We start from the raw sequence: 23352 nt of genomic DNA, 5'->3' as shown, positions 1-23352 counted from the left end.
TCAGCATGGCATATTGACAGCATAGTTTATGAAATTAATACCTTGTTGAAGGCACGTTGTCTTGACCATATTTATTTTAAATTGTACGTGTGGGCAATTTGTGCCCATATTCTTTTAGTTTACTGGATTTTGGCTGAACTGTGAATGGAAGTGTTTACTAAAATCACTGTCTGCCATCTTGGAGCATAAAGCCAGCGTCTCTCAGCTGCTGTGGGTGGTAAAGCTCCACTCTGAGCTGAGCTGGTTCAGTTCAGCTCAGCTTCTCTGCAACACTCAAGTAGCATGTGAGAGACTGACAGATGCCCTTTTTAGAGGTGGATGCTGCAGAGCTGCACTGACAGCTGCTTGAATACAGCAGTGCCTGCTCTGAAGTTGAGACATGACTGAGGTAAAACAGAACACCAGCACAGTGTTGTTCCATCAGATGAGTCCTCTTCGCTTTTCTGTGGATTATAGATGAATTTAGTATTCGCTTTCTCTGTGATTGTTCTGTGGAAGAATTACTGAAAGGACACAAAGAGCCCTGCACTCTCCACTTCATTGATCAAATGCCATATTCTATTTTGCATGTCAGACTAGTATAATTCGTCTCTCTGCTAAGAAATGGACTTCCTGAAGCTGTGAAGCGTAACATGAGAATCTCACATATGCTTAAACTTGGCACGGTCTGAGGAAGACTATTCTTGTCGAGGAAAAAGAAATTCAAGCTTTCCCTATCGTTTGGAAAAAGTTTTCAAAAGAAAAGTGTACATTACCAAGGTGGTAAAGCTCACTTTTTCCACATTCTTCTCTCTTTCTGGAGTCTTTTCACTTATCTGTATTCACAAAAGAAAAAAGAAGGAAACAGATGCAGCTTCTGAACTGAGATTTTGATAATCAAGGAATGACTGTTGATTCTTAACATGTTTGATAAAGTAAAAAGGCAGTATTAACTATACAAGCAAGTTTTGGTAAATTAAATTAAATCACCAGCACTCAGCAGTCAGAATATGTGTGCTGAGCATTGAATTTAACTGGTACGGCGAGAAAATGATTTATACTGTGACGTTTACTTAATTGAACACCTCTAAAGACTCGAGCAGGAAATATGATGACCATAATGAGCAGGGTTTGAGGTTTGAGGGATAATTGCCTGTGTGTTTAGCATAATTGTGTGAAACCTACTCACCAAATGTCATGAAACCTGGTGGGGAGTTGGAGAATGGGGAAAAAATGGATCAAGTTAAATTTTCATGTTATTTCAGCTTAATTTATATCTTTACCACAAGCATGCTATGGATATCGTGATGTACTACTAAGTATGTGCCAGCCGTCTTTATGGCATTTCACCATAACAAGGTACAGTTTGACTTGACTCAATCACTTTTGTACTTGAATTTCCTCCTCAGATGAGCGTTGGTCACCTGCTAATCAAATTATTACATCATGAAGGTGCACTCGTACAGACGGGACGCACAACTTCTGTGAGTTTGTGTGTTGAGTGGTTGTTTGACTATGCGAGTGTGAAACAGACTTTGAAAACATAAAACAAAGTGGTTGGATATTCTTTTAGAGTGAACTTGTGGTGAAAATATGTGTAAATATGTCATGTGGGTTTATAAACATGCTCGTAGATTAATAAGTAAAGCACGATGATTATGTGTCCATGTACTCAGATGACACATCCATGTCTTATCCTTTAAAATCTGTTCTTACATGTTTGTAAAGTGTGTGCATGGATTTAAAGAGCGTGCCACTGTGTACAATGCTGCTGCACACATGATGTCGTTAAGCCCATTTGGTGAGGATTTGAATTATTTGTGCTCTGCGGGGATTCTACATCACCTTTCAGTGTGCTCAGCTCGCTTGGAACCTCTGCTGAGATAGTACAAAACAAAGTATCGGTTGATAGGTTCTACCTAATGGAAAAGGGCCTTTTGAGTGTATTGTATTTGGGAGGAAACTCACAAATAAACATACTTTTGCAGAAAGGTAGAGCACGAAAAGATGAAAACTTGATCGTAAATTGATATTAAAGGAGCACTAGAGAACTCTTTGGCTCCCCCTACAGTTGTGAGCTGTAACTCCAGTGTCATAAAAACGTATCTGTGCGTTCGCCCTGCACATGTTCAGACTTAGAAAGACATCACAAAGACGCCATCAAAAGCCCACAAAATTGTCATGTGAGCACAAAGTTTTAAGGTTCATAAACTTCTCTAATGTTGCTTTTAATGCAGGTCAGTGAACAGGAAAGGTAAAACGGGGTATCAAACTAAACAGGAGAGAGGAAGCTACAAGACTACACAGTATAGACACACATAAGACTGAATGCTAATGAAGCACAGGTGGGAAGAGTCGAGGCATTTACAAAGGCTGGAACAGAACAAACGGGGGAGTGTACTTTGAAAATATAGAAAAAACAAATGCCTGAACTCCTTAAACTGTTTGAATATCTGACTTTTTATAGAAATATTTATTGCATTCTTACTTCTAGATGGATTAAACTTGAGATTTGATAAACTGATTCTTATCTCATTACAATAGATCCATCGTAATTCAGATTGTTTAAAATCTGCTTCAGTTATTGTAATTGGACACAGGCAGACACATTGAGAAGTACAGCAACAAAGCAATACCTTTCCATAAGTGCTGAACAGTAGGCCTCTCTCTACAACAGAGTAGAAATTACCATGTAAATGAGCTGAAATTTACATCCAGTCACGGTAAATTGTCTTTAACAGAGATTCAGGCCAATTATTATGAGCAGATTAGAATTAGTGGGTCAGAATTTGCATTCACAAAGGTTTACTTACAGTAAATCTTGCACATTTTGCTCCTGATATAATTTCACTTTAGTCTTTTGCACATACTGTATGCATCCAGTGTCAGGCTGTGCGCATTTTGGATTTTCTACTACACTTGTGCTTTAACACAGTATTGTGTTGAAAATTCAGGTTCAGCCATTAGTTCAAACTAGCGTAGTCCAATCAAGCATTTTCTTAGGCTACGGCTACACGAAAACGAAACGAGTTTTTTTTTTAAAACGGGTACGAAAATTCTTGCAACCACACGGCAATGCGCTGCTGTAAAGACTCAGGTCCAGACGAAAACGGATGAAAACGATGAAACGATGCAGTACACACGCCACTGTGTCACGCCACGCTGTGAGACAATAGAGAAGTGTTAAAATTGGCTCACAGCGTCAACGTTTGACTGACGCAAAAACGTTTTAGCTGTAACAATGGAAACGAAACAAGGCCGTTTTCAAACTTTCCCACTCTGGAACCCGTTCTCAAAAACTATCGTTTTGGGGTAGTGGGAACGCCGGCTACGTGTGGCCGCGACAACGAAACGATAAGAAAAAGTACCGTTTACAGTGAAAAACGTTTTCGTGTAGCCGCAGCCTTAGTGATGGCACATGGAGCTTCTGTTTTATCTGACAAGTACAATGCAAAGTACAGTATTTTCATGTAATATTTTATTGTAAATGTGTTTTTAATCAACATCTTTTGTTCTTTTTTTAAAATTCTTTAATGTGATGTTGCTTTAAATTTTTTATATCATGAAATGAGTTAAAGGTAGGGTAGGAGATCCTGGATTTTGAGTCCAGCGAAGCTGCATTTTGAAAATACACAGGTAAAAAGTCCCAACCCTTTTCTTCACTTTCCCCCCGAAGGCACGCCTCTAGAGTACATGAACGTGCACGAGCACTGTTCTGACAGCAAGCATCGATCGTTGCCGTATTTAATATTTAGTATTTAGTATATGCTAACTATACGTTTAATAATGCTAGGTGCTAGCCAAGCTGGCTCTAGTTTAGCTTCCTGCCAAGCTTCTGGACACGTAATTCGTTCACGGAGCAGGGTACGCGCACAGGGGGAAGGAGGGGGAGGGAGGAGCAGATTGCAGTTTGATAGACGCATCAGAATCCCATCATCGTTAACGGTCCGTTCAGTATGAATGGATAGTGTTTTTCCTAGATTGTACGTTCTAGAGGCCACTAAAACTTTTCATATTTGTGTCAAAACTTTTAATTAATTGGTTGCAATGGTGGTGTGAAGAGTATTTCAAGCAATATGTAAAAAAATGTTCCAGAAAAAGATCCCCTACCCCACCTTTAAAGTCTCTTAAAACGCCCTAAGAAACAGACCCTTTTTGAACATCTTACACCATACGAGGCGCTCTGTTTAGCTGCCTGTCCAAACTGCTACAGTAACTATAATCTGTTACCTGCCTCCAGTGATGTGGCATATCCCAGCCTGTGCCTTTGGCAGTGGGTGAGCTGAGAGCTGTGAGAATTTTGTGCCATGGTGAGGCAAGTGATTCAAAAGAGAAGCACAGACTTCTCCAGATTTCTGACTTTCTTTTTGCCAGAGAAAAGACAAACATGACAAAATGTCTCAAGCTCAACTAGTGGAAAATTGAAACGGATCTGGACTTTATTGTGACTGACAGATATTGGCAGGGCAAATAATCAGGCAGTGATTTTTGAAGGGAAGGTCTTATGACTGCCAAAATACCTGAATAAATTGTGTCTAACTTTTAAAGATGTTTGTGCTTTTATGTTCGGATTTTCTGTTTTTCTCCTTTTTGCTCTTGTCTGTGGCTTAAAGGCGAAGTTAGAAAGCGACCAGTTGGTTTACTGAGTCTGAAATAAATGTTTTTTTTATTATTTTTTTCATTTCAATTCAGTCAGTAAATTGGTGCAAACGAGACGGCCTCGCAGGTTGTACTGTAATGGCCTGTCAACAGAAATATGTACCGTGTAGGAAGATGTGGATTTATACTGGCTGCCACACAGTCATACCACATCTCCAGCTGGCCATTCGGCACTGCTCTCCACAGCTCAGGATTTTTCCTCTTTGCTTTGGTCTCTGCATTCACATGAGTGATGGCGAGCAGCCCCACACCTGCATACTTTTGTATCTGGATGTGGGTCTCTCTCCAACGCTCGCATACACATAGACAATGATAAAGGTTAAGAGGAGCAGAGTGAAAGTGGAGCAGTGCTGACCCAGTTCACTGGTTATGGATGAAGTGATGGGCCTGGTTCGTGTGGCTTCACTGTATGATGTTCTCCCCTCAGACTATTCCACGTCCAACAAGCTGAAATTGATTAACTTTTCATGTCGAATATGTTACACAGCCGCTAAGGGTAGATTTCGGTCCTGGTTGATTTGGAGATGCCTGTAGTTACTGATCATGGCTGTAAAGTTTATTTTAATAGAACTGTTTAGGTTCCTGAATTCAAGGGGCAGCATCAGATGAGCACAATAACATCTGTTTAAAGATGAGCCCAAAAAAAACCCGAAAGTGTTTTAATCTCAAGTTTTCTCCCTCTTTAGTGACAATGTCACACTTAAAGCATGTCTTGTCTTTTTGTTTATATCCTCAGAGGACATCCTCAGTTTTCAGCACAGCTCTGATGGCTAAAAGAAAAATTAGTGTGGCACATATCGGCCAGATAAAAGTACATACAGAAGGGCTGATATGAGATGTCTCTTTGTTTTGTTACAGCAAATCTAGAGGTGGATATTTAGTGAGAGCTTCCTAAGAGTGAAGAAAACCGCAGAAAGCCTTTTTTAACATCATTGAATAAGTGTTCTGCCATGAATTTGAACCTTTTTAAAAAAAAAAAAGTAAAACCTTACATAACTGCATTCAGTCATCTTGAAATGAAGATAGATTTAAAAGCTCCTCAGCGTTATTTGAATTTATTGCATTTACAGCACGTCACTATTCCAAAGTGGCACGGCGAAGACCAATTTTCCTTTTCTAAAACTTGCAGTTTTCATCACTGCTTTGCTCTTGTTCTGCAGCAAAGGTGAAGGAAGCAAAGACAAAGGTTGAGAGGAGGGGGGCTGGGCTGGGCTGGGCTGGGCTGGCGTGGGGTAGTGGGTGTTTGGGAGACAAAAGAAGGTGTCGTCACATGACCTCTGCATTGTCTACTGCAGTGACAGCTCACCCAGCAGGTGGGAAATCTGACAGCTCGAGCATTAACAGCACGGAGGCAATATTGCACTCACACATTGGAATAAGCTGAGGGCAAAATATGTGCATGCACATGCAAAGTCTTTTTATTTATCTTGCTTTACTCTAAATATTTATACATATTTAGATCAGCATATTTACTTTGATGGATATGAGCTTTGTACTATATTTTGACTTAAAACCACATCACCACCTCTTGAGCTGAGAGTTGCCACCCTGGACTCCTGATACTCCTTAGTAGGTGTGAAAGATCACAGAACATGTGTGAGGTTTCCACTCCACAGCAGTGGCGGACTGTGAGAGAAAACACTAAACATTTTCTGCCGCTTCTGACTTTAACTGTGGGAGAAAATCATGCATTCAATTATAGCTGGATTTTGTCAGATGATGTTTGGGTCGTAAAATCAGCTTTTTATTACGTCAGAGCGACAGTCTGGAAATACTTTAAAGTGGCCGCGAGTTGACACAAAGTCTTAATGAGTTGATTTTCAGTCACAATTACTGACTGTTAGCCGTGTGGCAAAAGAAACAGAGAAATATGTGAATGAGAGCAGCTTTATTAGGAATTTGACTGTATTTACATACACTTCAAGTCTGATATTGGTCTTACTTACACTATACATATGTAATTATACAGTATATACAATATTATAGTTTTATTTATCTATTTTTTCCTATTATTATGTGAACGTACTATTACTGTAGCACCGCCCGAATATGCAGTTTCAGGTTATTTTCCTATCTTATTGAGTACCTGTCAGACGCAGCTTTCAGCACCCTTCTAACAATGAAAACAGAAGCCCCTCGCAGGCTGTCGGAAACACCACACCTTTTACTGAAAGTGGGTGCTGTAGCCATGTGGGTTGCGGTGTGACAGATGGGCAGAAATGTTTATGTAGGTGACAAGTGTCAAAGTAACATCCATGTGAATGCCAGGATGCAGGTTTTCTCCAGTTGAAGCCCTTTTTACTCACTTTACCTATTAGTGATGTTATTGTTGTGGCTGATTGGTGTACTTTGTACCAGTATCAGATGTTATTCAGACATTGGCAGAAATCGAAGCCTCGATATTTGTTTCCCTAGAATTTAAGAATGTTCCAGCCTTGCAGTTCAGTTACTAAATATATTATCTCACGAGTAGTCTTTTTAACCATTCTGGGGGTTTCATATTGACCGCAGTCCTGTTTAGCAGTACTTTTGACATTACAAGCATTTCACTCTGCGTTAATGATAAAAAATTATGCTTAACAGAGCCTTAAGTATAATCCAAAGGAAAAAAGACTGTTTTTCATTTGCATTTGACCTCCACAGGCATAAATCAAGACCAATCATCTACCCAGCTGCTCACTTCTGTCGCTCAAATCTCAATTTTATCCTCTATGCGCTAAGATTCACTGCCTCAAACATTATTAAAAAGTTTTGTTTTGGATAATGACTAATAATGGATAGAAGATCACCTCTTAAAGTTACCATGTGGTAGAAGGCATTTTGTTAGCTCGATTCTTTCATTGGAAGCTCAAGAACAAACCGGAGTAATCTCAAGTTAAATGAAGTCTTTATTTGTGGTAACAAATGGAGTATATCAGCGCTGGACCCAGTATGACAGACCACTCGCAGGAAATCCATCAGACAGAGCCCCGATTTCCGGTAACATTTTGTATTTATATGCCTCATTGTTTCACATAGGTTGGACTCATTGTCGACCGAATATGATTGGACATGAGCAGGTTCAACATGCTTCGTCATATTCTCTGAATAAGCCAAATAATGTGTGTGTGTGAATCTTGCACCTGCTTTCCCAGGCTAATTGTTTGGTCTCCCTATTCCTGGATCACTTAAGGTCATGTATCGTGTCCATCGTGGAAAAGTAGAGCATTTAACAAAGTCAATTTTAACAATATTGTGAATATTTGCTGCAAACATGTTATGTTTAACAGATATAACCTTTCTACTGTGATTGTGTCTGCATGGGTGTATATTCAGTAGAAGGAGACGGGGAAAACCTGATAAATTGCTCTCTGACTTCCTCTCAAGAGCCACCTGAGTGTGGGAAATAATGTTGCTGAATCACACTGAAGGTGTTTAGTGCACTAATGCCAAAGTCTGTTTGTGTCTGTGTCAGGAGTTGAGTGTTTAATCCCAAATACATCCCAGGTCTAGATATCAATACCATGTTAGAGTGCCGTGGGGCGAGACTGGCTGTCATGCTTGAGGAGAGCAGCCTCTGCTCGACACTCTCTGCTCCCAATGAAAGCAGGGGCCAGGTGGGAGGGGGCGGACATGAACATATCGTCTTGGATTTATCCTGGTGTTCAGCTGTATTGGATCAGTGTTCCTGTCAGAGAAGTACAAGAGGATCCTGTTTGTTTCTGTGTCCTTAACATAACATTCTCCTCTGGTTTGTTGTTGGCAGGATTTATGAGCGGGTGATTGACCCTCCTCAGATGGAGATCACCTTAGGCAGCGGAGTGTGGCTCGGGCAGCACAGCCACAAGCACGGTCTGTTCAAGGTAAGACTCTTTACACACGCACACGCACTCCATGGAACTGAACAGCCTTCATATTCAATATTGTGTGGTATAATTGGACAGATTTTCAGGAGGGGGAAGAAAGACAAGAGCAAGATTCAAAAACGGAAGCGCTGAGAGCTCAGAGCTGCTGCGCAAAGCTCAACTGCAGCTTTGAAAGGCTTATTCCCAAGGCCATCGTCGTGTTGTCGATTCTTAATCGGTGCTCATTTTCTCAGGATCTTGCATGCACGCGCAGCAGGCAAGAGACGTGATATCACCAACTATTCATAGTTCTCCTGCCCACCCACCATGCAATCAGTGGGCCTCCTAGTTTTTCATTGTGACATATTGATTAGCCACAAGGCCCTGCTGTGGTGAAAATTATTCCTCCTCCCCAGGCTTTGGCACTATTTCTGCTGCAAAAGAGCTCTGTCTTTCTTTCTTTCTTTCTTTCTTTCTTCGTCTGTCTGACTACTTCTTCATCTTCCGGTGCATCAAGGCTTCAGGATGTTACTTCCTCCAGAAGAAGACTCTTGTCCTTAAAGACGCAGCTCTGTCATCCGGTTCCCTACCTGTTATCACCTCGGTGTCTTGAGTATTTCCTTCCCTCTGTGAGCAGGGAGCCCCCAAAAGTGCACTTCGGCAGCAGAAAACAGAGGGTGTGGATGATGAGAGAAGCGACATGAAATGAGGAACTTCTCCCCTCACGTTTATGTGGAGAGTATATCATCTCAGTATATCAGCTGTTAGATGCACTTGTAACTCCTTGAATCAAGGACCTGTTGCTAAAAGGTTCAACCTTGGACACAATACACCAGAAAAACCTCACACCCAAACAAAGCATTTGTAACATTTTAAGCAGCTCACTCATATCTCTATCTCAGAAAAAACGGAGTAAGGTTGACAATTATCTCTCCTTGTTGGAAAAATTGTATATTTAACCTTTAAAATGATCCGCCAACTCATTTCTTCCCTCCTTGGATCCTTGAGAGCAAAGACCAGTTAGAATATTGGTTATTACTCGGACAAGTCTGAGAACCTCTGTGAAGATGCTGCTATTTTGCCTTTATTTTTAATGTAATAATAAGTCTCTATTTACAGATGTAAACTTTAGCTCAAAATATTCCTGAATATCTTGGTATTTCTGTTCTTCTTGCTTTCACAGCTGCTAGCTCCTGATAAATGATGCTGCTAATAGCTTCTTAACTTTGGTCCTAAGGTAGTTCTTATAAAACTTTGAGGTGCTCATGATCCTGCTATAGTTAAGATCTTTCTCCATAAGGATAGAAACCAGAGGGTGTAATATATCAGTGAAGGAAGGTAGTACTACGTTTGGTGGTCAAGGTTGGAGCTGTTTGTTGCAGGTGCCCCTTATTCCCACAACCATGTTTCAGTGTGGCTTTAGAAACTGTTACAGTTAATGCAATTAATCTATAACTATTATTCTTCAGGATATGGGACTTTTTCCATCTTTCCTTGTGAATTGCTGTTGTGTCTTAGCCCAACCTAAGCGTTTGATCTCATTTTCCCTTTCTAATGACAAAGTAATTTAGACACTGTTGATTCTGGCATTGTTTATTTTACAAAATCTCTGTCTCTGTCTTCAGATATTGATCACCTGATTGTTTACTGCCTGATCCTGCTTCAGCTAAAACTGATCAAGTTTCCACAGAGCGTTTAAATGTCATGCAGTTTCCCCCTTAAAGACCTTCTTTCTTTGCTTGATTTGACATTGTGAAGGTCCTCGTTGCTTAGAATAACAATGTTACCTCTGAAACTTTTGCCTTGTTCCGATGCCCAGTTCCTGTATCACAGTGTTACTTTGTAAGTAGAGTTCTGTTGGAAACTTGAGACACAGCCCTGTTCATGTCAGTCACGTTTTAATTCAATTCAACAAATATCATCTTAAGGCACTTTGAAGATGCAGTCCAATTCAAGCCATTTAGAATCCAAATCTTTATAATCCAATCAGAATCCAATCAAATGAATTACCGTAAATTCCAAATTGGTCCAATTCACATAAAGCCAATTTAAAAAAAAAAGTTGCCTAGCTAAGGAAACCAGCAGATTGCATCTCTTCATTTCAATCCCCCATCCTGAGCGTGCCCAAGGTGACAGTGGAAAGGAAAAGTCCCTTTTAACAAGATGAAACCTCCTTCAGAACCAGAACCAGGAAGGGCAGCCATCTGCCTGGACCAGCTGGGGGTTGAGAGGACAGAAAAGAGGGGACAATAAACACCATAACACCAGACCAGGGACACCTGCTGACAAAGAGAAAGACATGTTAATGACAACGATAACATCATATGTACATGGGGAGTAAAGAGAGCAGAGTGAGGAGAGGTGCATCGTGGGAAATCGCATCAAAAAAGGAAGTTTTAAGCCTACTCTTAAAGGTAGAGAGGATGTCTGCTTCCTGAACCCAAGCTGGCAGCTGGTTCCACAGAGAAGGGCCTGCTAACCAAAGGCTCTGCCACCCATTCTGCTTTAGAAACTCCATAAGTAAACCTGTTGTAAAATGTCCAACTATGAGATCTTTAAGATATGATGGAGCTTAGTTATTAAGGGCTTTAAGTGCATAATCTTCATACTTTACTCTTTGTCATTCTGCCTCCATCTCTTTCCATATGTTTAATATCTACTTTAGGAAAAGGAGACAAAATGTCATATATAGTTCTTCATTTTCTCGTCTTTGAATTTTAAATCCAAGTCTTTAAATTATAAAGGTGTAGTTTAAAACTGCATATGACGATACAGTGAGTATCTCAACAGAATATACCGACTATACTGCAGTATATCTAAAGCAAAATAATGAAGAAATGGTCTCTAAACTCTTTCATCTGTGCACATACATAAGTCCATAATCTCAGAAAATAGTGGCTTAGTGGCCAAGACACACATGTACAAACACTCGCCCAAAAAGGGAGTTAGAAATGAACTGTAGCAGATGGAGATGAAACACACTAGCAACTTTATACGGCTGTCTTTTTTTTTGCTTTTCTCACCACACTGACTCAACTAAAGCTTTTCTTAACCTGTTAAAGATGAGGGGATAAGTAGAGCCTGCTTATGGCTTCTCATGTCTAAAGCTAAGAGACTGTTGAGAAGCAAGAGGAAATAAAAAAGAGAAAAATAGCCAAGCGCTTGGAAGTTACATTGCAGAAAGAGATGGGAGCTGAAGTGAAGCAGCAGTTGCAATCTATCTATTCAGGACTCAGGAGTGGGATAATGATAAGGTGGGCTAACTAGGTCTTTAAATAAAACATTTTGAGCCCTTGCAGTTCCTTGAGACACTCTTTGTCCTCTCACCATCTTCTCCTGGGAGTCTCTCCATCTGAGGCAGCAACTGTAATAAATTATCTTTATCTAGATTCCATTGTGCCAAGACTGCTGACTCCTCAGGGACACTGCAAGCTCGTTTGAAATTGGTGCTTTTGTATAAGCTCCTTGTTTCATGCACCAATGGACAATAATAAATCTAACATGGACAATGACGGAAAGCTTGACCATATTATACAGAGGCAGTGTGAAGCTTCAGAGCTTAAATCTCATGCACAGTGCATCCTTTTACATAATACTGAAGAGTTTTAGTGGGGTATGGGCAAAAGGAAACTTCTAGTATGAATTAGAATATCAGCATCAAAGCAGATATTTGAATTGTTTGAAGAGCTGTGCTTTCAAATATTTTGATTTGATTCCTGCAGATGGCACTTTGATACCAAATAATTCTTATAAAAAGAAGCAAAAACATTTTGGCAGCCTACTCCACTGCCAAGTTTAGACTCTTGTTATTTTGCTTTGTGTTTATCAGGTGTCCCCCCCACTCAGGTTTGAGTGCTTGGGCCAGTCAAATCGGTTCAATTGTTTTTTTATTATACTGCACCAATTCACAACAAAAGTATTCTCATGGTTATTTATAGACACAAAAACGCATTTGACCAGTGACAACAATAACACAGGAACTGTTTTTATTCCACATACCTGTACCAGATTTTCCGCAGACTTTCAATATTTGGGTGACACATTTGAATTTTGCCTCTATAAGAGCTCCTAGGAGTTGAGGAGAGGAGATGGTAGCAAAGGTCATAGGATGAACTTTATAAAATGAAATTACCTGCACACAGCAGCAAGTTTCTCTGCTGTCAAAATTGGAATTTTCAGGAAAAGGTCTTTTAATGCAAGATTTCATCTTCTTTTTGACCAGCAGTCGTTGTCAAAAATGGTAAACATGTTCACTGTGAACCTTGTGTAGCACAGGAAATATCCACAACCTCAGTCTGTCCGAGTCCTCCAAAGGTAGTATGTAGTATGTCTGGCATTAAATACGTTCATCTACTCACCGATAACAGTTTGGTAAAAGTCAGCGTCCTTCGGATGATATTTAGATCACTCGAGAGCCGGTTATATCCATAAAACGGGAGAGAACAGGGCAGAGACAATACAGCCTCTAAATAAGGCATTATCTGTCTTTATGTCACCAATACTTTAAGACGAATGAATGAATGAACGCGTATTATTGCACTGTTAGCTCAGAGCTGCCGTGTTGTTGTTATTGGGGGGCTATTGGGGGGGGGCTGTCTACTGGGATGACGTCATCGACGCGGGGTGCTGCAGCACAGCTCATTCACTTCGTGCTCTGTGACGGTCGGCTATCTTTACACGGAGTTTGCCACTGCTAGTTTTGTGCAACATGGCAATTTGGAAATACGCAATAACGAACCATGTTAGCAGCAGCAGTCGCAAATTCTGTGTAAAGATGCTGATGCAGCAGCGCATGTCGATGACGTCATCTCAGTAGACGTGTGTGTAGAAAGCCCCCGATAAGCCCCCCGATAGCCCCCAATAACAACAACACAGCAGCTCTGAGCTAACAGTACAATAATACGCGTTCATTCGTCTTAAAGTATTGTTTAAATAAAGACAGATAATGCCTTATTTAGAGGCTGTATTCTTTCGACTTTCACCAAACTGTTATCGGTGAGTAGATTAACGTATTTTATGCCTGAAATTAGGTCCAGGTTTAAAAAAAAAAAAAAATAACTTTCCCTTTAAGGTTGTCTGTCAAAGCAAAGATTTTTGTGCCTTCTAGCTACATCAAAATGCAAGAGAAAATGTTAGAAAAGAGAAAAGATTTTCCTTTAAAACTTTTGACAACCCATTACAAACACAGTTCGGTGTTTCTATGCCAAATAATTTGCGACCACCGGTATCAAATTAGCAGATTGTGGATTTCAGCATCGTATTTAAGAAATTTTCTTTCTCTTTCTGTGTTTTTCACCTCCCTTTTTACATGATAATTAGTGTTTATTCCTGTGGGATGAACTGCAGGTGGAGTTTAAGTCTTCAGATCCTGCTGGAACATGAAAAGGTCATTTTGTGTTATCAAACTCCTGATAGAAGGATAAGCCTTATCCCAGATTGTAAACATCTCTGTGTTGCCCATCTACAAAGCGTTGGCCAAACTTGTGTTGTCTGTTATTGTTATAAGGGCAATTTCCCCCCGGAATAACTGTAAGAAATAAGAAAATAACACATCTACATCTACATATTTGCATATCTTATGAGGATGTTAATATTCATGAATCCTCCTTAAATCAATCTGAATGACGACTGCAGCTCTTGTTACTTGTAATTCTCAAACAGCTAAAGTGGCCTTTAACCACTCAAAAGCGAAGGTAATAGCCTGCCGGTGAAAAATTAGAAACAGTGGAGCGAGTGAAAGTCATTAACAAAACAAGAAATAGCTCATGTTTTGGGGAAAATGCAAATCTTCGTGATCTACATAATTACACCATCACACAAGCTGGGCGCCGAATTGCAACAAGAGACCGTGGCGCAAAGTTCACACAGTATGAGAGCACACAGAGGCTGCAGAAACCACAAAGAGTTGAAGAAGGAGTTCATTGATAACTGCTAATAGAAGGGGAACAGCGGCTTATTGAATGCCTTACAAACTCCCACTTTAACAACAAATACTCTCCATGAACTAACAGAAGGCTATGTTAGAAGGCTCCTGGCTAAGTTCCAGGAGTGTACAATTGAATTAAAGTCTCTTTCATCTGTCCAGCCAGAGGCCGGACAATCCATTTTTTAAGACTGTCGCGGCTAGCACCTTAAGTTTTTACAGTGTTCTTTGTGCAAGTTTACAGCTAAGTGATCTTGCTATTTTACTTATGGAACTGTAATATCAACTACTTTCTAACCCCGGCCTCACGTTACAGGAGAGCCCATAACAGCAATATTAAAGGTAGACTTTTGATTCAGAGGATTAAAAAAAAAAAAACCAACACATATTGATGAAGCTTTAATGCTGAAGGGTAGCGCTTATTTCACTTATTTCAAATCTGGTGTGTAGTTGCAAATGGCTGTAATGGAACAATGGAAAATACCGCCGTCCTAGCACTTACTGTACCGTGCATCACCTAAAGCACAGCTGTGTAATTGAACATGTCTTCCCATGGAAACATGGATATTATTTCGAAACGGGGCCATTCTGAGATGGTCTGAGACAGAAAATGTGTGTAGTATGTGTATTGAGGGAGGTAGAGATATTTTCTGAATTCACTTGAAATTACCTTCTTATCACTCGTGGACATGTGCAGTCATGGCTCCTATATTACACCAGTGGGACAGACATCTGTGATCTACACCCTCATTTCCATTCTGAGTGACACTGACAATCTCTTCCTCGCCATCCACCACTCACACTGCCTGTGCGTTTGTTCTCCATCTGTGCTGCAAGCCTGTTGGCTTCAAGGCTGTTTTCTCTCTTTCTCGGTGTGGGGGGGTGTTGCTTGCATCCAGACCGGCCAAATGCACTGTAAATGGATTTTACATACACTCAAAGCAGGTACAGTGTTGCACATCATGCTTGAGGTGGCATATTTCTTATGCCCATACATGTTATATATCAGTGACTACATTGTAAAAGATGGTGAAATGATATTTCCTCACTCGGGTGTGCATCAGTATAGACATTTTGGTTTTTTAAAACCTTGGTTTTCCATCACAGAAGGTGCATTTATTTCCCTGAGATTTTTCTTTGTGGTCGTCAGGTAGTATCTATTTATGAGCCACACACCTCTGGAGATAGCCTGCCATTCTGAGAGATTGACAGTCTCTTAAAAGGCTGTTACATAACATTTATTTATGCCTCTATGTTAAGTACTTTCCCTTCTGTTGACTTGGTGTGCGGCGTTTTATATATTATACATTTACACCTTTTTTATTTCTGAAGTACACACTCTTGGCTAAATTGAACACAGCTGTTGATAAGATAATGATGTTTCTGAAACTGTAGCAGGAGAAAAAACTGATCTTCAAAAAGCACGAAGCTGATGGTGGTGGATACTTTTCTACATTATGAAAGAGAGTAATACATTCTTTTGTTTTGTATTATTCTGGAGGAAAAAGAAGAAAAAAAAGCACTGTGCAAGAGTTTGAACACCTCGTAAGATTTGAGATGATGTTGGATAACTTTTTATCCCTTCGGTGTCAGACCTTAATTAGCTTTTTGTTCTCGTGACATGTTCAGTCATCATTAGTAAAGGTCAGGCTATGTATATATTATGACTCAAAGCCTGTACAAGTTTAAATAGCATAGGACACTTTGAGGTCTGGAAGACAATGTTTATAAGAGAACTGCTTAGAAGAAAGATAAAACGAGCTGACAGAAAAAGAGCCTCGGTAATTAACGATGCACTTTTTTACTGTCAGCACCTCCTGCACGCATGCCAGTCAACAGAAGAGAAACTGTCTTCACTACAAAGTTCTGCATCGGATGTTAGCAGATACGTGCATCTTCTAAAGCTGATTCATGTCTGTAGACTGATAAAATACAAATATGACTTATTGGTCTCAATTTAAAATCTCAGCATCCTGAAGATGGATTGATACTTTCAGACAATTATGCAAATTGCTTGACCTCTTCACCAGTCACGCCTTCAGATGCACATTTGGGATTTTGTGTGCAGCTTTTTATTCTTTAGATTGTTGCGAAATGTGGTGGTGCCTAACTAACCATTGTCATATGGAGAAACAAGACAGTGAAAGCAAGCATCTTAACTGCTAAACATCAGTAATTGTCTTTGTGAGTTGTATGAGTTAAATGTTCTGTTCTAACTCACTGCCTCATGTATGGTGTCATAAGCCCTTTTATTTTTAAAACTAATCAAATTACTACTCCTCCAGGTTTTCCTTTTCCTGCTCTAAAGGACTGCTGCTTGGTGAAATAATGCCTGTTAAGACCACACAAAATGCAATGTCACAAGATAGGGTCACATTTTTCAACGTCCATGTTTTATTATATGGATGCTCACTCACACATGCAGCTCAGTGCACCTCAGCTCTGCTGGCCAGACAGAGGATAGGGAGGGAAAACTTTGCTATAAATTGTATTGCCTGATTGTTTGAAAAAGTGTTGATGTTTTTTTTTTAACAAAGTCAGTATACTGCCCGGCGTTATCTTGTTCTGTCAAGTGATTCTAGACCACAACAACCAAAGTGTTAACCCATGTTCTTGTCAATCCGAATTTATAAATGTCTTTGTCTGTATTTTCTTGTATTTTTCCAGGGCATTATCCAGGATGCAAAGCTCATCTTCGCTCCAAACGGCTACATTACACAGTGTCCTAATCTTAACCGCAGTAAGTATTGAGACATAAAAGTTGTCACCAACAAAGCAGAAAGAAAAAGAAAAGAAAAGACCAGTGGTGTGTGCTGTCGTATGACCGGACTGTAACGGGCCATCTGTCAGCTGAAAGTGACCCTTTAGGATTGGCTCAACCCTGAGGGCTGTCTTCATTTCTCTGCACTTCAGATTCCCTGCAGCCTTCTCTCTTCACTTTGTTTCTTCATGTGTTTACTGACAGATAAATTAAGAGACAGGGTCGCTGTTGCACTCCTCTCTCTGTCACTGATCAATAAGGCAATCACACTCTGGTGCTTGATTATTGACAGTAACACCCACAACAAGCCTCAAACAAAGAGTCTACTGACATGTTAAGCTCTCCATTTGTTTGCTTTCGGCCACCATGTGATGTGACCAAATAAATCGAGTTTTTTTTTTTTTGTCTAAATGCTTCTCTGTTTCTCTTCCTTTTCTCTCCTCCTCTGTTTTGATGCACCCTGTTTGTCCTTTGAGCCTGTCCAACCTGCAGTGATTTTCTGAGCCTGGTGCAGGGCATCATGGATCTGCAGGAACTTCTTGCCAAGATGACTCTGAAGGTAAGGACAAAGAACAGCGTCTCATACAGATTTATGTTGTCTGTCTTTAGGATATTCTCTCAATAAAAATTTAGGAAAATGTTATAAATGATACAGTACTAGATTTGTACAAAAAAGCTAGCATGTCATCTCTCATTTTGTTGCTGCCTTCATCAGAGTGCATTGTTTCTCTTTCTAAAGTCATCTTGTTGTAGAGTTTCAACAAGAATGAGGCCAATAAAGATAGAAATGACTGTTGGAAAACAGAAACAAAATGAATATGCACTCAAATCTGTCTTCTGAGCATGTGGTTTATTCTGTTAGTTACTATTGTGAGCAGAGATTGAACTTGCTTTAAAGACAAAAGAAAAAAATCTCAATAGGTATTAATATGCAAGTTAGAAGGAAACAGCAACAGCGGCTTAGTCCCTGAAGACTCCATTTTAGTTGAGTTTTGTCCTCTTCTTTTAGTAACTTTTTACAGAAACACACTTGGAAGAAATTAGGGAAAGATCAAATAATGACCTCATGTCATTATTTGACACATTTTTTTGTTACTCTTACTCTTACTCATTTTCTGCAGTTTCATGTTAAATTACAGGCGATCAGAATGAAAAATGTGATTTGGGAAGTGTGACATTTGGAATTCTTCATTTTCTTGTAGTTGATATGTACCTTTACCTATAGTTAAAATGATACAGCATTGTGCAGAAAAATTTAACCACACAGAATTTCTTTACAATTTGCCCATAATGGGAAAAATGCACAGTTGTTTTGTGTAAACGGGCAAACATGAATATACATTATACAAATAAAGAAAAGGGAATCAATTCTGTGTCTTTGAGACAAGTAGTTTGTGACAAAGAGCCTAAAGATACATATTAAAGAGGACATATCACTTTTATCTGTGTCCCTGAGTCCCTACCTATTCCAAATACACAAAAGAAAAATCAATCTTTGTTCTTTGTTTTGGGCCCCCTAGGTTTGAAAATATCTCACACAATGAGACACTCAGGCTTTCAGTGTAAACTTTTGTCACTTCTCAACTTCACTCTGCCTCCTCTGCAAAGTGTGGACCTCTGAGCGCGGCTCGCTCGCATCCAACCAGCTCGACTGATGTATTCAGCTTTGCTTTGAAATGTTCTGTTGGCAGCATGCATCAGACATCTACCAGCAGCCTCAGAGGACATAATAGTCCAGTGGATAAATTATATTTTAGGGTAATGTTCCAGCAAGTGTTAGCCAAAGACCGTGTATGTGCAGCAACCACTTTTCATTATTTATTTCTTCTTCTTGAAATAGCCAATGCTAACAGCTTAGGTCATGAAGACAACAGATACCAACTTCGAAAGAGTTACTTTTTCACTTTGGTATTTAATGCTTTCTAGTTGAATGGTGACATTCTGTAAATTGGACAACCTGCAGCTGTGTGAAGAAGATGCTTTTAACACAACTCCGGTCCTCTCCTCACTCTCATTTGATGCAGTGAATGCTGTGTACTGCACTCAGTGTGTTAACGTTACATTATCAGCATATAAAGATGTAGGTCGTCAAGTACAATTATTTAATCATGTAAATATATAGAAAATATTTAAAGGCTACACATTCATTACAGTGTGTACATCGCATTGTTTCTTAGCATCTGTTGCCAAGCTAAAGTTACACAGCTAAACATATTCTTTCTTGGATGAACAGAGTAACTCTATATATCTATATATAGAGCTGGAGTATTTGTGGTATAACTGGAGGAATAGCTTCATTATTTTTCTGTTTACTGCCTCCAACTTTTTACTGGATGCTCAGGTTTCGATGAGGTTCGTGAACACACTGTATGATTTAAACTCAGTTTGTCCTGAGCCAAAGTACAAATTTACATAAACTAATCCTTCACTGACGTCCTGTTGCAGCCTTGATGATTGAACCTCTCCAGGTGCTCCCTCTTGCTCAGGGTTAGGGTTAGAGAAGTGTTTCAGTAGGGGTGAGGAAGCAGCCACATATTTTCACTGAAGCCTCTGTCGTACATTTCAGTAAGACATCAGGAATTTGTGTCAACTTGTCATAAAAGGACATAATATGTCACCTTCAAAACGGGTTCTTTGTTAAGTTTTCTATAATGTGTAGACACAAAAATGTTTTTCCCTTTTTTATTTTTTGTACTCATTTTGTATTGATTTTCACAAGCAAATATCAATACAATAGACAAGAGTACAGCTATTGAACTTACCCTCCCTCCCCCCACCCCTCTACATGGGAGTCAAATAACCCCTACAACAGTTCACAAACAGTTACACTGACAATTTTGTTAGATTTTCTTCAGTAAAAAGTCTTTAACTCTGGTAATCAAATTGGACCAAGTTTGCATCGTCCTTGGTTTGGCACCATTTGTCCTTGCAGAAGAAAGTTCAAGATAAAGAACGTCCAAAAACATATGCAGCCAGTGTTCCAGCGATAAATTGTGGGGAGGTAGCCAAACCTGTACAATCATTTGTTTTGGCCGCGGTCAGACCAGCAAGCCAGAGTTTTCTAGACCTTTCACTCATACAAATTTGAGAGTCATCATCCAGAAGGTCCCTTTTTTATTTTTAATTGATTCATAGGTCAGTGTTAAGAGGATTAAAAAATAAACAACATTCCTCTGACAAATGGTTGGGTACAAGGACTGGACTGAAAATGACTGAAAAAGCAGAAAATATCTTTCAGTAATAAGCTGTATCTGTTGTATCAATTTTCTTGCCTCGCTCCCCTCTATCATTTTAATGAAAATCAGATACGAGAAGCCCCCAACACACACTCACACACACACACACAAACAAGCTGCAGGTACACGGGTTCAGAGAGGTCTCGGGTAATGTCGACGATATTTGAAAAAACGGGGGGGCTAACATTCTACCTCGGAGCTATGCGGGGAGCCATTTAACAGACTAAACATCTGCATAAACTATCCATGAGGGTGCGATGGACTTGGTGTGCTCATGTGATTGAGTGGGTGCACTTCTATGTGCTTGAGTGAGTTCTATCAGGTAAAAGTGTACGAGGCAAGGACATCCCAGTGGGTGGGTGAGCTATAGAATCGTTTTCGGTGTAAATAAGGATGAGATGAAGACCATTACCCTACTGCTGTGTCAGTGCCTCCTCCTCCACTTGAGCGCCGCTCGACCTTTTTGCCACCTGACCTCGCTGCACATGCATGCCGCAGCGGGTAGGATGCGGTCGTCTCTTACACTAAATGACTCTCTGCCCACGCTGTGGAAAATTGAAGCATTCGGCATGAGGTGAATAATTGCTTGCTTCTTAGATTGTGAAGTCGAGTGTCAAGGTGAGGTGAGATGACACTGAGCTCCTGTGTGTGAGGAATATCATGGCAGCATTTGCATGTATCACACCTGAGTCTTTGTAATAAGGAAACATCTATAGTAGAGTCAAAAGACAGAGCTTTTTTGGGATTATGTCCTCTTAAGAGTATTTGTTATTTTCTCAGCACATTGACTTCTTAAAGAGGAGATGTTGGTGATGCTCTTCAGACTGCGTGCAGCATACGTGTTTTCTCTCTCTTTCGGAGCTGGAGAATCTTTACTTTTCAAAATACTTTTCGATACATATGAGAAATATTTATATGAATTGATAAACTAAAAGGTCTGAAAGCATCAGTGTACACTTTGCTCAGGATACCGATCCAAATAACCGATACATTACTTGTTATTCTCCTCCTTAGTTGCTGAGACAACCCAGTCTTACAGCCAAACAGGAAATTGTCATGAGAACGTGATTTGTGTGACATTTTTTTTAGATTTTGTTAAATGCTCTCTGGTCCCCAAAATTTTATGAAAATGTATTTGCTTCATTTGGACTTTATCTTTAGCAGTTATTATTATTTTTATTATTATTATTATTATTATTATTATTACACGTCTCTCACCTGTGTGTATCAACAGGAGCTACACGCCGATTAGCCTTTGACTCCTTTGTGCTGCATCATGATGCCATTTGATGCTGACGTTGTTCAGGAAAGGCATTCCTCTGCGGTGCCTTGAGGCTGCCTCCAAGCCTTTGAAACTGCATTTCAAACGTTTTTGTTTAGGGCTTTGACAGGACACATCTCTGCCTTTCATAACTCACGTACCTCTCCAGACGGGACTTCTTTAAACAAACTAAAAAGCCCCAGTGACACCTAGTGTTTTTCTTTCTTCCTGAGAGGTATCTGTCATTCTGCTGCAGCTCCTGTGTTTCTGACACCGAGTCTTGGGCAGGTCTCAGAAGAGCAGAGGTGAACGGGGCAGTGGCAACGCTGCTGACCCGCTCTGACTGGGACCGAGAGGAGCTGCTTGTCATTTTTCTCACACCAACGCCTCATTCCAAATTCTATCTAAGGCTGGGAGATGAGGCAAAAATATTGTTTTCTTTATTGCTCAATCTTGATTATGATCACAGTATAGAGTTTTGATTATGCTGTCAGGGTGTATGCATGCATAATAACGCACTTTTTAGGCATATTCATATGCAATTATTACGTTACGCATCATTACATGAGCAACAAAGAGCCTCCATGTGTCCTGTCTCACTCACATCCACATCCTTGTCAGCTGCCAGGCTGCTGCACTCACTCAAGAGACTGCACTTAAGTCTGTTGCAACTTCTTCTCGGTATAATTGGCTGCCCCCGTATTTGAAGTGCGCCTGCAGTGACGCAAAGTCCTCCTTCTCTCTGCTCGCTGTGGGAACAGGTAGCATGAAGTTGTAAGCCTATATTTTTTGCTGGGTGGTTTCTTGAGAAAATGTTTCTTAAAATGTCTGAAAAGACTTAAATGTTGGAACAGAAGCAGCCAAATAGCAGCAGTCTAACTCAACAAGCTGTGCTTCTGTTATATTGATTGGGTGTATTTAGGATAATAGAAGGAAGGGGTTGATGCTACATGAGTGTGTGTGTGTGTGTGTGGGCTCTCTTTCAAAGACAGAGAATGAGGGCCTGAATAGATGCGCTGCACGTAGCTCTTTAGTAAAAGAAGACATTGCTATTTTGGATCGTAAAAATTGACCATGAAGATACTTACTCCAACAATATAGGTTAACGTGAGTTCACTCTCAGGTGCCATTTATACTAATCTGTTTCTATATCGTTTCTATCGCGGATGCACAGTCCATTTACATTAAAATACTGGAATACGACTTCATAGGTGGAAGGATTCAAAGACGCCGGAGCCCACATAAGCATTCGCATACGATGCTGATTTTAGCAGTTGTAAACAGTGAGAAACGAGGATCCGCAGTGCTGAGCTCTAGCTACTGCGGGCGTACTCCTCCCTGATTTGCTAGGCTGGTATCGTTGGTCATGTGACTTGAGTGCTGGGAAACTAAAAACAAACAGGCGTGCTTCACTTCAGTTACACACTTCCTTTCTATTCGTGTCATCGAGAAGAAAATGGAAATCATGGACAACCACGATCAGCATGGGAGCCTGCTCCATGTCCTACTGCTGGTAGTACGCTGTGCACAACAATAGGTGGCAAGGAGGCGCCAGATTCAACAAGCTGTTATGATTTTTGGGTTAGACCGGGAAGAAGCAGCGCATGGTGGGACAATTTGGTGGACCAAGTTGTTGTCGCCGAAGAATAAATAATAAAGAATAAATAATAAAGCATAATAAATAATAAAGCAAGGGCGATCATGTGATG

At 40.2% G+C, this 23352-nt stretch overlaps 1 protein-coding gene across 1 annotated transcript in view; it reads left to right on the top strand.

Moving 5' to 3' along the window:
* LOC142380820 (protein kinase C-binding protein NELL1-like) overlaps window positions 1–23352 on the top strand; it is a 298110-nt gene that overhangs the window by 89646 nt on the left and 185112 nt on the right. Inside the window, exons 5-7 of the mRNA XM_075466741.1 lie at window positions 8384–8480; window positions 17053–17125; window positions 17623–17705. Coding sequence (XP_075322856.1) covers window positions 8384–8480; window positions 17053–17125; window positions 17623–17705 — 253 coding nt within the window. The remainder of the gene's footprint in view (window positions 1–8383; window positions 8481–17052; window positions 17126–17622; window positions 17706–23352) is intronic.

The sequence above is a fragment of the Odontesthes bonariensis genome, chromosome 1 (assembly GCF_027942865.1).
Source record: "Odontesthes bonariensis isolate fOdoBon6 chromosome 1, fOdoBon6.hap1, whole genome shotgun sequence".
NCBI lineage: Eukaryota > Metazoa > Chordata > Actinopteri > Atheriniformes > Atherinopsidae > Odontesthes > Odontesthes bonariensis.
The sequence above is the reverse complement of the archived record's forward strand: the minus strand, read 5'-3'. Positions and strand labels throughout refer to the sequence as shown.